General features: G+C 45.8%; 1 protein-coding gene across 1 annotated transcript in view; it reads left to right on the forward strand.

The window, feature by feature from the left end:
• The window catches only part of NPC1 (NPC intracellular cholesterol transporter 1), a 47,538-nt gene continuing 31,646 nt past the window's right edge, over nt 1–15,892 (forward strand). Inside the window, exons 1-4 of the mRNA XM_060121822.1 lie at nt 1–141; nt 10,858–10,980; nt 11,904–12,010; nt 13,952–14,127. Of these exons, the coding sequence (XP_059977805.1) occupies nt 85–141; nt 10,858–10,980; nt 11,904–12,010; nt 13,952–14,127 (463 nt within the window). The 5' untranslated portion in view covers nt 1–84. The remainder of the gene's footprint in view (nt 142–10,857; nt 10,981–11,903; nt 12,011–13,951; nt 14,128–15,892) is intronic.

Raw genomic sequence — 15,892 nt, forward strand, 5'->3', positions numbered from 1 at the left:
GCGCCAGACCCCGACAGACTCGGACGCCGATCGGAGCCTGGCAGCCTACCCTCGCTGACGTCTGCAGCCCGGCGCCAGGGCAGCATGAGTGCGTGCGGCCCGGCCCTCGGCCTCCTCCTGCTGCTGCTCTGCCCGGCGCAGGTGAGCGGCCGCCGGCGACCCGGGCAGGCTGTGGGGGACGTGGTGAGGCCGCGAGGCGGGGAGGGCTGCGGGCTGTGCAGAGGCTCAGGCGCCTCCGGCCCCAGAGAGGACCAGCCGCGGGTCCAGCGGATCCCGGGGAAGTTGGTCTAGCGATGGAGCCCCTGGAGGTCCCCCCACAGCTCCCCGGTGCCTTTCTCCGGCCACGCGGTTTTCCCTGTGGTCTGGAAGACGGTGGCAACTGGGGGCTGCTTATTTGACCTGTTCGGAGCTCCTTTCACCTGTGGTCACCTCGTTTCTGGATTTAGGGTATGGGGTGAAGGGAGGAGGAAGAACATGGGCGGAGAGGAAATAGGGTTCGTATTATTTAACCTGCCTTTCCCCCCTTAATTCTGCCAGAGGCACGCGAATTCTTTGTAAATGTGTTTAGAAGATCTGACCACTTTATTTCTTCTCCTCCTCCCCTAAAGGTGAAGGAGGGAGGGGAGATAAAGTTAGCAATCCGTCAGGCCCCAGATTGGAACAGCCCTAAGTACTTTACAGAAGGCAGCTTGGTCTTCTAAAGAGTGCAAGTTACTTCTTACCCACTCCCTTTACGTCTCTAGAAGCTGAGGCCGACAGGTGCGCGGGTTAATTGGATTTCGCAATACCAGCCGTGGAGAGGAGGGGCCTGGAACTCCCTGGGTCGGCTTTCCCCTGGTTTGGTAGAAGCCCTGGGCATGAGCGCCTCGCTGCTATTTGTGTGTCTACAGTTTTATCCTTTAAAACTGTGGGTGTCCGGAGGGATGTCTAAGGATTTAGTGCTGATTAAACCAGATCCGGATGGGAATCCCAGGTTCTCGTGCCCACTCATAGGTGTGTCAGTGATGAGGGGGCAGTGAATCCCAGGGGAAGGCAGATCAAGGGGTTTCCTGCACCAGGAAAAGCTCTCCTGAGGCGTCTGCATAGTTCTCAGCAGGGGGGTAGGTGTGGCTGACCGGGAAGGGCCTCCTGTGTGTGCGTGTGGGCGTCGCCAGGGGTGTGGGCTTGTGGAAGAGCACACACCTGGTGGGGAGGGGAGGCAGAGGAAAGCAGGTTTCGGGGAGGTGCTTTGGAATGGGGTCAACCGGTAGACCGCCTGCTAGCTCTGTGGCTTTGGGCTCATTACTCTTTCAAGCCTAACTTTTTCTGAAGATAAGCAATTCCTCATACAGTTATTGCGGTCCCTCCATGCATAATAATGTTTGGAGAGATCGCATCACTGTAGTAAAAACTCAATAAATAGCAGCAGTTATTTGCTTTGAAAATACAGCTATTCAGTTTCCCGAGAGTTTTAGGTTAGGATCTAACAGGCAGGCTTCACATGGTTAAGTAGCTTTAATTTATCTCTGAAATCCTTTTACCTCAAGGTAGCAGCCAGGGCTGATGGTAAATGAGTGCCTCTCCTCCTAGGACTTTTGGGATAGGTCAGGGGTTGGTCACAAGTTTCTTGCAAAATGCCTGGAAGCCTTGAGAGGGTTTGCAAATATGAACTGGAGACCCTCGTGTTGATATTTTTAAGATTAGCTCCCTCATGTCTGCAGAGGCTTTCAGTACCTGCATTTCCTCACACCTGAGATGTGATGGGGGGGGGGGGCGGGCGGTTCCCGCTTTTAGAATTCTCACCAGTGATGAGCAGCTCGTCTGGGTTGAGTCTGAGCACCAGTAAAGTTCTGTCACGGAATTGCAGACTAACTGTCCTTCATAAAGTCTGAAATACCTTTGTGGGGTGGGGGATTTTTGCTTTCCTTAACTTTTAAGTTTTACAGATGATGAAATCACATTACTAAGACTGCGTGGTTTTTAAACCTTGTGCTCATCCAAATAATGTGTGCAGTTTTGAGAAGTAGTACGCATCTCTCCTGACTGTAATATTTATAAGCTTTTTCTTGAGGGACTTGCACCATAATGAGGCCTGGGTAGGAATTAAGCCATTAAAACTGCTTTTCCTGAGGAGATCGGGAATGGGTTAATCTTTCAGCCTGAGAGCATTGAAGAATAACTTTCTGAAACTGGAGCGAATGTGGGTAATCTTCCCCAGTCTCTCCCATTCCTTGATTGATGCTGTGATCAGTTATTTTACTAACATAAGTAATCAAGGGAAAATGAGGCTTTTTATTATTAGCAAGTGGGCAGAAAGAAAACGCCTTGCTGAATAGGTCTTTGTATTCCTTCAGTGTTTGTCATATTACCCAGAACAAAGAATCCTCTTTCCTGGGTAACCCTTCCCCTCCCTCCACTCCTCCTAAAAGGGGTGCTTTCAGGGGTGTGTTACAGATGACACATTACCTGTGCGGAAGCCTGGAGTGGGCCGTCTCTAACCTGATCTCAGGTGCCTCGTCTGCTCTTTCACCTACAGATCTGTGAAGGGCACCAGCTCTCCAGCCAAATAAACTACTTGCTGTCAAAACCCTGCCCATCTTCCAAGGCCCAGTTCAAAAGCATCTTCATCTGTGACATTGTTACTCTGTTCCCCCAACTAGAATGCCTTCACTCTGAAGTTCTCAATCTTTGTTTAAACTGCTCCAGCAGCAGCAGCGTTTACGGCCTGGCACAAGACTTGGAGTTAAAAGACCTGGTGTGGGTCTTGACTCTTCCTCTTACCAGGAGTGATCTTGGGCAAAGGCAGTCTCCTCCTCTGTAAAATGGGGTTAACAACTTCACCTACTCCTCAGGGTGCTTGTGGAAAGACAGAGAAATATTGTTTGAATGAACTACCGTGCTGCAGGCTCCTTGAGGGCAAGCACTATATTTACCATCTCCAGCAGGGCCTGAATCAACAAATCATTGGCCTTCATGGATGTGGGTGAGGGGATAAGATCGGTGAGGCATTCCGAGGCTACTAGAGATCAGAATTGGATTTGCCTTTGTTGTCTCCGTGATTGCAAAGATCAACGGTGGCCCGACAGGCTTTCCTTTGCTTGGAACATGCTTGTTATTTTCAGTCTTTAGAATATTTGCTTTGGCAAGAAAACTTTAAAACACACACACACACACACACACACACACACACACACACAAACCCAAAAAACCCCTGCTCTCTCTGATGCAAGTGTGCTCTTGGGGGATTTGTGAGGGAATCTTTAGAATTGGGCCACGGAGGAACTCAAATTACCGTCATTCAGTAATTTCATAAATGTGAAGTGAGTGCAATGTAGGATACACTAGTAGATCGAAAGAATCACCTAGTCAGAAAGTGGTCTGTCTACAAACTGTAAAGTGCTATGTAAAAGTTAGTAATTACTATCCCTGTCTTGTTCATAGTTGATGGGAGCACGAGTGGATACACAAAAAAATTACAATGCAAAGAAAAGTGTGCTCTAATAAAGGGACAGAATGTGATGGGGAGTCCATTTTTGGCTGAGTGTTGGAGGGTGAATTAATGCTTACTGGGCGGATGAAAGGAAAACTGGAGAAAATAGGGGGGAAAGTTACCCAATTGTTACTAAAAACCATTAAACTGTACACTTCAATGGTGAATTTATGGTATGTAAATTATCTCAATATTTTTAAGTGGCATCCTGGATTACAAAAGACTAAGGAAAAAGGAATTACCTAATTTTTGCATAGTACTCCATTGCGATGACACCTTTGGTCTTGTTTTAACCTCCCAAGATTCCTTAAGATAGGTGTGATGCTGTTTTTTCTGTTTTACAGATGTGGATATTAAGGCTGAAGTTTGTCTCAAGGTCATAGTTGGTAAATGGCAGACTGGGGCTTGAGCCACTGTCTTCTGACTTCCGGGCTCTGCTTTATTCAAATTCAGAATATTGCTGCCAGGTTATTCATATTTAGCAAGCTCTGTTGAATGGGTGTTTAGCAGATGTTCTACTTGGCCAGTAACGTTCAAGGCATGTTGCTGGCTCCAGTGTGGCTTCTCCAAAAGCCTGTGATAGATCAGGGGTGGATTTAGCCTCCTGGCCTGACCCTTGGTTCAATTGTCACGTTGTGTGAACATTCCTTAGGAAGACACCTGCGGACAGTATACACCCCCATCCACTTTCATGGTTTTGATTTAGCCTTGTGGCTTTTGGATTATTTTTCAAACTTGTGAGTGCGGGAGCTCAGAAATGTCTAAGACTAATTAATAGTGTGACCTTAGGCAAGTCAGTTAAACTGCAAGCTGGAGGGGTTATCTGTAAAGTGAAGATTGGCTGAGCCCATCTAACTCGAAAAATATATCTAAAATACCCATCTAAAGGCATGCCTGGTGCTCACACAAATTATCCTTTGTTATGTGGATACGTCTACCCCAGGTTGGCTATGAAACAGAGTTCCAGAGAATTCCGTCAATAAAAGTCAGAGTAGACCAGCCTCCACCCCAAATGTCCTGTCATATTTGTTTGGTCTGCATACCTGACCCCAAAGGACACAGTAGGCAGCTTAATCTCTGGACAGGATTCTCTGGGCCATCGCCTCCTGGGTTATCCTGACTGGCCAGGCCAGCCCCTCAGCTCCACCCCTCGCCAGAGCTGCAGCTGGGTGTGTCTCCAGGTTCCATCGTGAGCTTTACTCATCCAGGACAGCAGCAGAGATGAGGGGCCCAGGCCCTGCACTGCATCTGCATGGGATGGCCAGGTACAGGCCTGGGGCTGAGGACAGTCACTGGTCCTGAGAAAGTGAGTCAGGACTTGACAGCTGCCTAGAGTTGTATGTAAATGGTAGTCATTAGTCCTGCAGCTGAACAAGGCTGTGTGGAAAGAGGGACACCTGTGTAGGATGATAGTGGAGGGGACAGCCCATCCCTAGCACATTGTCACAATCTAAGGATACGTCCATGTACAAACTGAGCTGAAGTTTGAACAGTGCAGCAGCTGATGGGGTGGGTATGGAGGTGAATAGGAGGGAGAATGCTTAACTTGGCATTCAAAATCTTGTTTCTCATTACTGGTTTTCTCACTTATGAGCCATGTGACCTCAGAGAATCCTCTCTGAGCTCCAGTTTCCTTACCTGTAAAATTCTGTGATACTACTATTCCATGGGGTGTCTGAGAAATAAACGAGGCAATGAGGGAGAAATCACTCAACTTTGTGCCTGGCACTCAGTTGATGTTCATTAAGCATTTGAACATGAGTTAATATTCACCCTGGAGTATAGAATTCTGTTGCTGATGTTCAGAGCTTCTCCCTGTGATAAGATGTGCTTTCAGGGAGCTCCCAATTAGAGTCTGTTTAGCAGCTGCTAGAGTTGCTGACACGTAGCAGAAGGGGCATTTTTTTTTTAACTTTCCTGAACTATTCCTATTATTATTGAAAGATGCTTCCCTGTGCAGTCATATATCCAATAATTAAACTCTAGAGCATGTTGTGAAATAACCATGTGGCCTAACCTTTAAAAGCAGAGATAGCCTAGGCTTGTCACTACTAAATTCTGGGTTAAAGCCAAAGCAACTTCTTACGTAATCCAGTCAAGCTCCTTTAACTCATCTTGTACGTTTTGACAGTTTCTGAATGAGTGAACACTGGATGAGATACTATAGAAAATTTCAAAGGAAGTATAACACCTGGGCTCTGCCCTTTAGGATTCTGTGGCCTCACAGGGCATTCGAGACCTAGGCAAGAAAATACTCTTGCAACTTCTGCCTTCATGCACAACTTTGTGATACTCATAAATTCTCCTTGATCTTAGAGCAGGAGCCAGCAAATTATGACCTGGCTAGAGCCTGTAGCTGTGGATAGTTTTCTTGGGACACACCCACACCCATCTTTTACCCATTGTCTGTGGATACTTTTGAGCTACAGCAGACAAGGTTGAGTATGTAGCACAGAGACCTTAGGGCCCACAAACCTATCATATTTAATATTTGGTCCTCTAAGGAAAAGTTTATCCACTGTGTCCTGGTGGATCCCCAGGGGAGCTTGTGGAATGTAAGTCACAGAGAAATGGTTCGCCTGAGCTCTGGGTGCAGGACACCTGCTGACTCAAGCAGTGAGGATGGATGCCCGTGAGCACCAGCCAGGTGCTGCCTGGGGCCAACCTGCCTCTGCCCAGGACAGCTCATCCGACGGGGGAGCACCATGACCAGATCCAGGTGATAGGAGTCAGAGTTAAATTTAGTGGAGGCGGTGAGTCTTGGGGGAGGCTTGTAAACGGGGAGGCCGTTCCGAGATGGGGGTGGACTGAAATGTGTGGAGAAAACAAGGCAGGGCAGACACGGGCTGGAGTCCGGCCTTGGGGACCCCGAGAAATACATGTAGAGGCAGTTCAGGTAGAGTCAACAGCCAGTCACGGAAGGTAGTAGAGATTATGTAAAAGTTACTGCATTTGTGTGTGTTTACGTGGATATATCTCTACAGGTTTGCCTGTGGGAGGGAATTGAAAGCCCGGAAGACCTAGATCTAATAAGTTAGCATTGGTTAAATCTGAGGAATGGGGTGGCAGTGGAGAGGTAAGGGGGAGCTTCCAATGTTATCTCATGTACACCTGTAATGTTTGAATATTTGTGATGGGTGGGTGCTCTGTAATTAAGGAAAATAAAATACACTCATTTAACATTTTAGGAATCAGTCAAATGTTTAAATGCTTAAATAAGACAGTTCTTGTGGTCATGAATAGCTCTGTAAGACTGGTCAGTGCTCATGAGATGAACTGTGAAGAATCATCATTCTTTGAACTTGTCCCCCACTGACCCCAAGTGGAGCTTTGACAACACCGGTTATTAGAGACTCTGGCTGTGTTGCATGACACTCAGACCCATGGTGTTTCAACTGACGGTCACCCTTCTCTGTTTAATCTCAGTGTAACCAAGAACGTGCTGTCTGCAGTCCTTGCCACTGGGCTTTTCTCTTACATGGTGAAGGGCATCCGAGCTCATGTATTGTGATAAAATACACATAAAATCGACCATTTTAAGTTAAAGTACAGTTCAGGGACATTAGGTACAACACATGTTGTGCAACACATGTTGTGCATTTTAAGTTAAAGTACAGTTCAGGGACATTAGGTACAACACATGTTGTGCAACTACCACCGTCCATCTCTAGAGCTGAGCTCACATGCAGTCTGGTGCCCTTTGGGCTCTGTCAGACCTCCAGCCTTGGTGGGTTTATTTCAGTATCGGGCAGGATATGTCCTTCCCCAGGTGAGTACCATTGGTGTGAAGTCAGCACCAGTTGTTCTTGTATCAGAGCAAAGGCAGCTTTCACCCAGACACCTTGCTTCCCTGAGAAAGGAAGTACGTGGCCTGTACCTGAGCCCTTGATTGCTCGGCGTGCCCTTAGTCTTGGTGTCGGCTTGTGCTGCCCTGACATTCCAGGACATCTCCCAGGGATCTTGAGGTGAGCCATTGTCTTCGTTGATAAAGTCCGACCGCTGGGCCGTGGCACTTTGGAGCCTGGAAACCCCAGTTGTTCGGATGTCAGCTAGGTTCTTGACAGGCTGCATAGATGAGCTCAGTCTAGTGAGTGGTCCGCTGAGGAGTGACCCTCGTGCAGCATAAAGAGTAAGAGCTCCAGCTTGCAAACCAGCCAGGCCTTGGGTCGGGTCTGGCTCTGCCATTCTCAGATGTGGCCTCAGATGGGTCACTTTACCTGTGTAACCCTCAGTTTCCTCATATGTGAAATGGTGTTATTTTAGTGGCAGCCTCACAGATCTGCTGCGGGATTGAGGTGACAGGGGCACCCTTATCCAGTGCCTGGGTGCCGTGGGCGTGGTGTACCCCCATGGGAGCAGACCACGTGGTGGGAGGTGATGAGGTGGACAGAGGATGGCTGTGGGCTCGCAGGGAAGGGGTTGGGGGGGAAGGGGTGAGGGAGGCTGCACCGGCGAGGCTTCCTGGGAGGTTGGTGGGAAAGGTACCTGGGCCTGAGCCCCTGATGAAGAGGGCCTGGCGATGGAGGAAAGACTGGTTTCCTTTTGAGCACCTGGGCTGTGCAGCAGGCGGTTGGAGGTGCAGCTGGAGAGGAGTTGGGGGTGGTCTGACTGAGCGGGAGGGTGAAATGGAGCAGCTTCATGGGCAGGAGCAGGTGAAGGGACCAAAACAGAGATGAGGTTGAACACGTGGGTGAGGAGGAAGCCAGGTGGTGGAGGTCCCCAGGGGCCTCGGCACCAGCGGGGCCTGCGGTTGAAGGAGATGCTCGGGTTTCAGCTGTAGGTGAGCCGAGGGGAGTCGGGGAGAGAGACTCGAGGTGGGGAAGAGGCCTCCCCACCTGTGCAGCCGTGTGAGTGAGTGCACAGGCGCACCGGCCTGCACAAGGGATGGGTGATGGACCCCCTTGAGGGAGGACCTTAATTATAGGGTTGATTATATCTTATTGAGAGTCTGTTTCTGGAACTAGAATGTTCTGGTTTGAATCCTGGCTCTGCTGCTTTGGGACAAGTTATTTAGCCTCTCTGCCTCTGTTTGCTCATCTGTAAATTGGGCATAATAGCACCTCCCAGGACTTTCCCTGGCGGTCCAGTGGTTAAGACTCTGCGCTTCCACTGCAGGGAGTACGGGTTCTATCCCTGGTCGGGGAACTAGGATCACGCATGCCGCGTGGTGTGGCCAAAAAAAAAAAACTTCCCTCGTGCATTTGTTGTAAGGATTCATTGGGTTAATATGTAAGAACAGTTAAAACAGTGCCTGGCACACAGCGAGTGGCCTGTGAGTACATTTGGGCCCCGCCGGTTCATGCTTCTTTAGGTAGGTGACTTGGGAAAGCAAACCTAAGAGCAGTGACTCAAGCCCAGTTTTTTCCTGGCCCCAAAGAAACCACGAGCAGTTTATTTTCTTCAGGTCTTTGGATCCTCTTTGGTGAGGTCCCAAACAGTTGGAAGACATTAAGAATAATTCCTTACGTTTGAGTGGTAGTGCTTTCTAGTTTCCTAAGCACTTCCTCCTTTATTCCCGCATTCAGTGTTCACACCAGAACTGTGACGTAAGCGGGGTTTTGAGTGCAGTTCACAGGTGGGAGACTCCTGCTCTTCTCAGCCAGGTTACCTGCTCCAGGTGCAGCCAGGCTCAACATTTATTGAGGAACCCAGGACTCCTGATCTCCCGCCCCTCAAGCTCAACCCTCAGCCCTTCCTCCCTACCCCACCCCCCGCCCCATCTCTTCTACTTGGTGGGTGGAAACAACTTTGCTTTGAAACAAATGGTGTAGATTATAAAGGATGATCTTGTAAATAGGGACCAAACAGCATTGGGTCGTCTTTATTTTCCCGTAGAGTGCTAAGTGCTGAGGAAGGGGAACTTAGACTCCAGATGTCCGTCCTGTTAGTCCTGCCAGAGTTGTGCGTTTCTTTGACTGGATTCCTGCCACTCCTGTGGGTGACGTGCCAGAGTGCCCCCTGGCCGGGACCTGCTTGCCCTGTTGGTCTGTTGAGAATTCTGTGAGGGGGAGTCCAAGGGACGTGTCCCTTGTGTGTAAATTACGGGTCAGTATCAGCAGTTGTCACCCCTCCGCAGCTTATTTGCCTTTTCAAACTTCAGTAGATGGATAATGACCTTTTAGTGGGAAACCCAGAGTTTTGGAAAGGGCAGTACTTTCTCTAGATTCGCTAGGTTTATGGACATAATCATGAGTCTTCTTATATAGAAATGGTGGAATTTTGCAACTTCTTGCCAGAGGTTTGGGATGTGGTGTTGTTAAATGCTTGTTGCTTCCTCATTTGTATAATTTCCCTTCCTTGTGGCCTAAACATGTGACTTTTAATGAAACAAGATGGGGTAAGTCATAATTTCTGTTTTAAAAAATCTGAAGAATGAATTCAGAGACAAGTCATTTGGGCCCTTAGATTTCCTCTCAACACCCCTCAACCTCCTGCCTGTTTTTCCTTTCATGTTTTCAAGGCCTGTTGTGGGATTTGTGTCTTGATGCCGGCGACCAACACAGCCCAGCTTAACTCCTTGCAGTGTGCGGCCCATGTGCCACTGCCCCTGGAGAGAATTCACTCTCTTGCTTCTATGCCGATTTTTTTAAAATGACTTTTCCAACAGGTATCTTGGGATCCATGGTTGCTTCTCAACAGTCCCTGTTTCCCTACACGATAGCTGATTGCAGGGTCATGCCGGCCGTGACCCTGGCCAGCTTGGTGGAGCTCGGTGGCCTTGCTGATGGGATGAGTCACATGGTGCCCTCCTCCCCGCAACCCCACCGTGTGACTCACGTGGGGAATAGGAGTGGCTCTTGAGAAATCTTTACACAAGAGGTTTTATGTTTTTAAGATTCTGAGGGGATTTTCCTTAAAGTGAGCACATGTCTTGCCTTTTACTTAAATCTCGAGGACAAGGTATTCATTCTTCTCCTCCTTACGGTCTTTTCTTCACATTACTCATGGTGTGCTGATATTAATTAACCTTAACAGATACGCAAATGATCTTTCATTATTTAGACCTGACACAGTTCTTTATACAGATGTGCAAAAATAGAGCCTTAGTAATCACAGACTCACATACTATCTTGCTTTCTTCTACACTGATTGTTAGTGACTCTTATGTGGAACTGTAGCTTCCTCTTATTAATAAATAATAAGGAAGTAGAAATCATGTAAATAAGGAATTTCTGTTACCTCCTTCGCTGACTGACTTGACAAGTCCATTTTGGTCTATTTTAATATTTGTCAAAATGTTAAACTAACCAGTGCCTCTTGCTGTTACTTGGCTTTGCAGGTAACCTTGGAAGCTTCTGTGAATGGGGCTTGAGTGGGTGCCCTTTGCTGTTGAACTTTGTGTTATCCCTGAGGCCCTAATGAAGCGAGTTTTGGGTTGACTTTTGTAGGTATTTTCACAGTCCTGTGTTTGGTATGGAGAATGTGGAATTGCATCTGGAGATAAGAGGTACAATTGCAGATATTCTGGGCTACCAAAGCCGTTGCCAGAGGACGGCTATGACCTGGTGCAGGTGAGTGAGTTGTCTTGGGCATTGGGAACACAAAATGCTAATCAGATATCCTCTGCAATTATACCTTAAATATTACCGTGGGGTGGGGATAGAGATGAAATGAATGGGCTTTTCTCATCCCAAACTCTTATCTGTAGCACAAAGAAGGTAACGTAACTCCAGAGGCGTGATTTTGGGGGGCTTACTATACCTTGCTCATAAAGGTTCCCATTATCAGGTTACTACTTAGGGACTGATCTTGGTACCTCAGATGTTGCTTTAGCAGCTTCTTCAAAATACACTCAGAGTTAACTCTTTTTGTTCCTAGATTTCAGGACTTGAGTGGACGAGGCTGCTAAGTGGCTGTGACTCCCTTGTCCTCTGTTCACTTTAGTGATTCCTCCGGTTTCCACCAAGAGCCTATGAACTTTGGCTGCTACCAGGAATCTGTTTCCTGTTGTCTCTTTCACCATCCCTGATACACAGGGATATTAGAAAAGAACTGGAAATATCCAGGTGGAAAGACTGGTCTTAGAGGCTGCAGTTGACACGATAGTGGGTCACCTGGACTTACTCCTTTCATCAGAATTATTAAAGGCATTTGACATTCCCTGGAGTGACTGATGGAAAGAGTAAATAGCATTCTGGTTAAACTTAACCAAATAACCTAAAAAGAGGTAAAATGATTGTCAATGGAGGAAAGTGAGCTTCCCAATTAGAAAAAAAAAATTAAAATGCCTCTACTGCCTCTACTTTTGTGAATCCTTAGTTATAAACAGTAAATATGATAGCCTTTTAAAAGAATTCTGCAAGCACTTTGCATATAGGTGTCTCACCCTTGTGTACCTAAAAAGGGCAATATGAATAAAATGGTCTTATATTTGAGGAATGCTTGTCCTTATTTAACTGTGCTCCTCTGATGTCCGTGCTTTCTCACCCAAAAGGAACTCTGTCCAGGGTTCTTCTTCGGCAACGTCAGTCTTTGCTGTGATGTTCAGCAGCTTCGGACACTGAAAGACAACCTGCAGCTGCCTCTGCAGTTTCTGTCCAGGTGGGTTGACCGCCAGGCATGCAGGAAAAATAGGTTTAAAAGTTAGCTCTTGTTTTAAGAATGCTATCTTATGACTTCTCAGAAATAAACAGTAACTTCTGATAAAGTAATAATTATCAGACTCAGTTCTCTCTTTACATTCAGAGTTGCTACTTGGTTTTCCTGTGAGATGTCTTCATCCCAAAGGGGACCTGCACTGGGGTCTGGGTCCCTTCAGACTTGAGCCCCTTCGTGCTGTGGGGAGGAGAGGGGTTCCTGCCCATTTCTCTGACCTGAGACCCTCCTCCGTGCAGTCCTCTGCATTGCCTCCCTCCCCTGCTTTGTGCGTGGTTCTCTCTTCCTATGGCGACCCAGGCCTCATAGAGCCGGCCTTTGGTAACTGCTCAAAGCTTGTTTTGGCAGAGTCGGCTGGTTTTGTCAAAATTAGTTTGCCATCCAGTGTGTTCTGTGTGACCGGGGCAGTGAAAAGGGCTTCGTAATACATGTTCTCTAAGCTTACCCAGCAGTTCTCGAATGTGCAGAAGAACCAACTGGTGGTGGTCTTTAGATCAGCATGCTGAGCACCCTGATAAAGGCAGATGGGAAGGACATGTGCTTCTCTATGCAGGTGTCACTGCAGGTGACAGGGCACAAGTCGGTGTCCACTCGGAAACTTAGCTTCTTCTCAGATTTTCAGTCGGCAATGTAGAGTGAAAAACCATCTGTAAATTGTTCTCTGAGGACAACAAACAATATAATAGATCAGAAAGTTGAGACTCTAATCAGACCAGCTTATCTTGTGGAAGGAAGCCTAGTCGATGTTGCTGTAGCCAGATTGGAGCTGTCAGTTAGCCAAAATATAGTTATCTAGCACCTGCTCTACGTGAGGTATTATGGGCGTAAACATCAAAAGATAACCAAGTTTTCCCCGTGTTGTCAGAGGTAGCAAAGCTTTATTTATAATAGCAAACAGTGAGATGCTAATATGGAATACTATGCAGCTGTCCAAACTGATGATTGTACAGATTAAATGGAGTAACATAGAGGTTTGTAATTTATGGAAAGTAGTAGAAAACTGTGCACCCCAAGAGCGAATTCTGTTTGAATGGTGTAATTGTCGTTCCTGTTTGTCACAGTAAAGCACGGAACTCCTGAAAGCAAGTCAGTGTGGGTGTCTGCTCCTTCACTAGACCAGAGGCTTTGAAGGCTGGGACCACAGCTTCCTTGTTCTGTATCACGTGTGGTCGTCTGGATGCGTTCAGAATAGAGAGGAATCCTGATTGGTTTTGTTGCAAGAATGCAAGTCTGATGAAGCAATAGCTTTTACAGATAACGGTGAACCAAAGAGGAGAGAGAGGTCTTCTGCCACATAACTGGTCAACATTAGAAGCTTAAACTTTGAACCTGGAAGACAGCAGACAGTTGTGGTTCTTAAGAAAACCCAGGTGCTTCTGAAATGCATGCAGCCAGAGGACACCACTGCTGTTCTCTTTATCTTCTCATGTCACAGGGAAATCCTCTTGTGTTTAGAGAGAGCCTAGGATTATCTGGGGATCGGAAGAGAGCCCTTCAGTAGGTTATAAGATGAAAACTAATGTGTAAATCTCATTTTTTCCCTTTTTTCTTCTCAATCAGAATTGCCACCATGATGCTTCTAAGTCCTTCTAACTTCAAGACAGAGAAAACATGTCTGAATTATAAAGTGCAGAATCAGAGAGCATTTGTCTCTTTTTGAAATTACATCTGGGCAGCACAAATGTAGTAATTAGGGCAGTTTCTAAAGAGGTGTCTTTATTTTAACATGAGGTTTTAGGTTTGGAATTGCTGGGTTTAATATGTCCTCATGGTAATCCATTTGCCATTTTACAATAAATTTTAAACATTCTTTGTCTATTTTAAATCATTTTTTTGCTGGCCCTATTATCCGTGAAAGCATACAGAGCAGTTTACTTTTCCTTTTAGATGTCCATCCTGTTTTTATAACCTAATGAACCTGTTTTGTGAGCTGACATGTAGCCCTCGACAAAGTCAGTTTCTGAACGTTACAGCAGTGGAAGATTATGTTGATCCTGTTACAAACCAGACAAAAACAAACGTAAAAGAATTACAATACTATGTTGGAGAGAGTTTTGCCAATGGTAAGTAAACTTTTAAATTATTCCTCTTTTATATTTGGTATCAGGACAGTGGATCAAATTGTCCCTTTTTGTTGTCCTGTCAACTCTGTGAAAATGACAGTTTTTAGTTCCATTGGCCTTGAAATGTGAGTTGTTGCTTTGCTTGTATCCTGGGACTTGAGCTACAACCTTTTATACAATCTCCTTAAAGTATTTGCTTTAACTCCTTCCTAAGTATAAGTTCCCACATGGAAATTTTTAGTATGTGCAAGCTTATTTCTATACATTTTAGAAACCATTGGAACTTTGGTTCTAGTGGACATGAAAGGCATAACTTCATGAATTACTGCAAGACTGAGGAGATGGGGTGGAAGGTAGAACTAGTTGGCAGAGGAGAGATTTTTGACCTTGAAGAAACAGATCACGAGAAGAGAAAGTAAGCAGGTGTAACAAATAGGAGAAAGGGTACCCCAGCAACTAGAAATCATAGAACAATCTGAAAAAGACCATGTCATGTTTGTTGAAAATGACTGAAATGAAAGAATTCTACAAGAATAGGACACTAAAGAAAAAGAATGAACAGATTAGAAATAGAACTATAGGGCTTCCCTGGTGGCACAGTGGTTAAGATATATAACAGGCAGGCAGTGGTTAAGAATCTGCCTGCCAATGCAGGGGACACAGGTTCGAGCCCTGGTCTGGGAAGATCCCTCATGCCACGGAGCAACTCAGCCCATGCACCACAACTACTGGGCCTGTGCTCTAGAGCTGTGCGCCACAACTACTGAGCCTGTGCGCCACAATTACTGAAGCCTGTGTGCCTAGAGCCTGTGCTCCGCAACAAGAGAAGCCATTGCAATGAGAAGCCCACGCACTGCAACGAAGAGTAGCCCCCACTCACCACAACTAGAGAAAAGCCCGTATGCTGCAACGATGACCCAATGCAGCCAAAAATTAAAAAAAAAAAAGGAATCGTCATTTAAGTAGATTAAAAGATTAGATGCAGCTGAATAAAGAATGTGCCCCAAAACAATAAATAAAATAAGAAAATAATTCATCAAAGTTGTTGACTATAAGAGCAACATATAAATTTAATTATAATCATCAGTTAAAAACGTAACAAAAAAACTTACTAGAAAAAAGATCCCATTCACAAAAGCAACAAAAAGTAGGATACCTAGGAATAAATCTACCAAAAGATGTGACGTAAAAGACAGCCTGACAGGATGAAGAGAGATCATTCTGTGTAGAAACAGAACCATCCATGTGGACAGTTGATACCGGTGTGTTGTTACAAATCATTAAGGGAAAGAGTGGGCTAGTTGATAAATGGAGTGAGAAATTAATTATTCATCTAATTTTTATTTTTGATTAACAAAGTAAAAATCCTAATCTTGGAAATTTTTAGGAGTAAATATAGAATGTCTTTATGACTTTAAGGTAAGAAAGGATTCTAGACAAGAGAGGAAAAGCAGAAACCAGAAGTGAAAGGATTTATAACTACAGATAATTAGCATCTGTAGCAGTCAGTGAAATGCAGATTAAAACAGTGAGCTACCATTTCATGTATCAGATTGGCACAGATTTAAAAATTGGTCAACTCGAAATATTGGTGAGGATGTAGAGGCAGAGGAATGCTAATATACTACTCCACTGGTAACTGTAACTTGGTGTGAGTGTTTGAAAACCATTTGAAAAATAGTTTTGCAATACCTGGTAAACTTGAAGATAAATAAACCCTCACCGCAGAAATTCCACTTAGAGGTGCCTACCTTAGAGAAACTCT

The sequence above is a fragment of the Lagenorhynchus albirostris genome, chromosome 14, assembly GCF_949774975.1.
Source record: "Lagenorhynchus albirostris chromosome 14, mLagAlb1.1, whole genome shotgun sequence".
NCBI classification, from domain to species: domain Eukaryota; kingdom Metazoa; phylum Chordata; class Mammalia; order Artiodactyla; family Delphinidae; genus Lagenorhynchus; species Lagenorhynchus albirostris.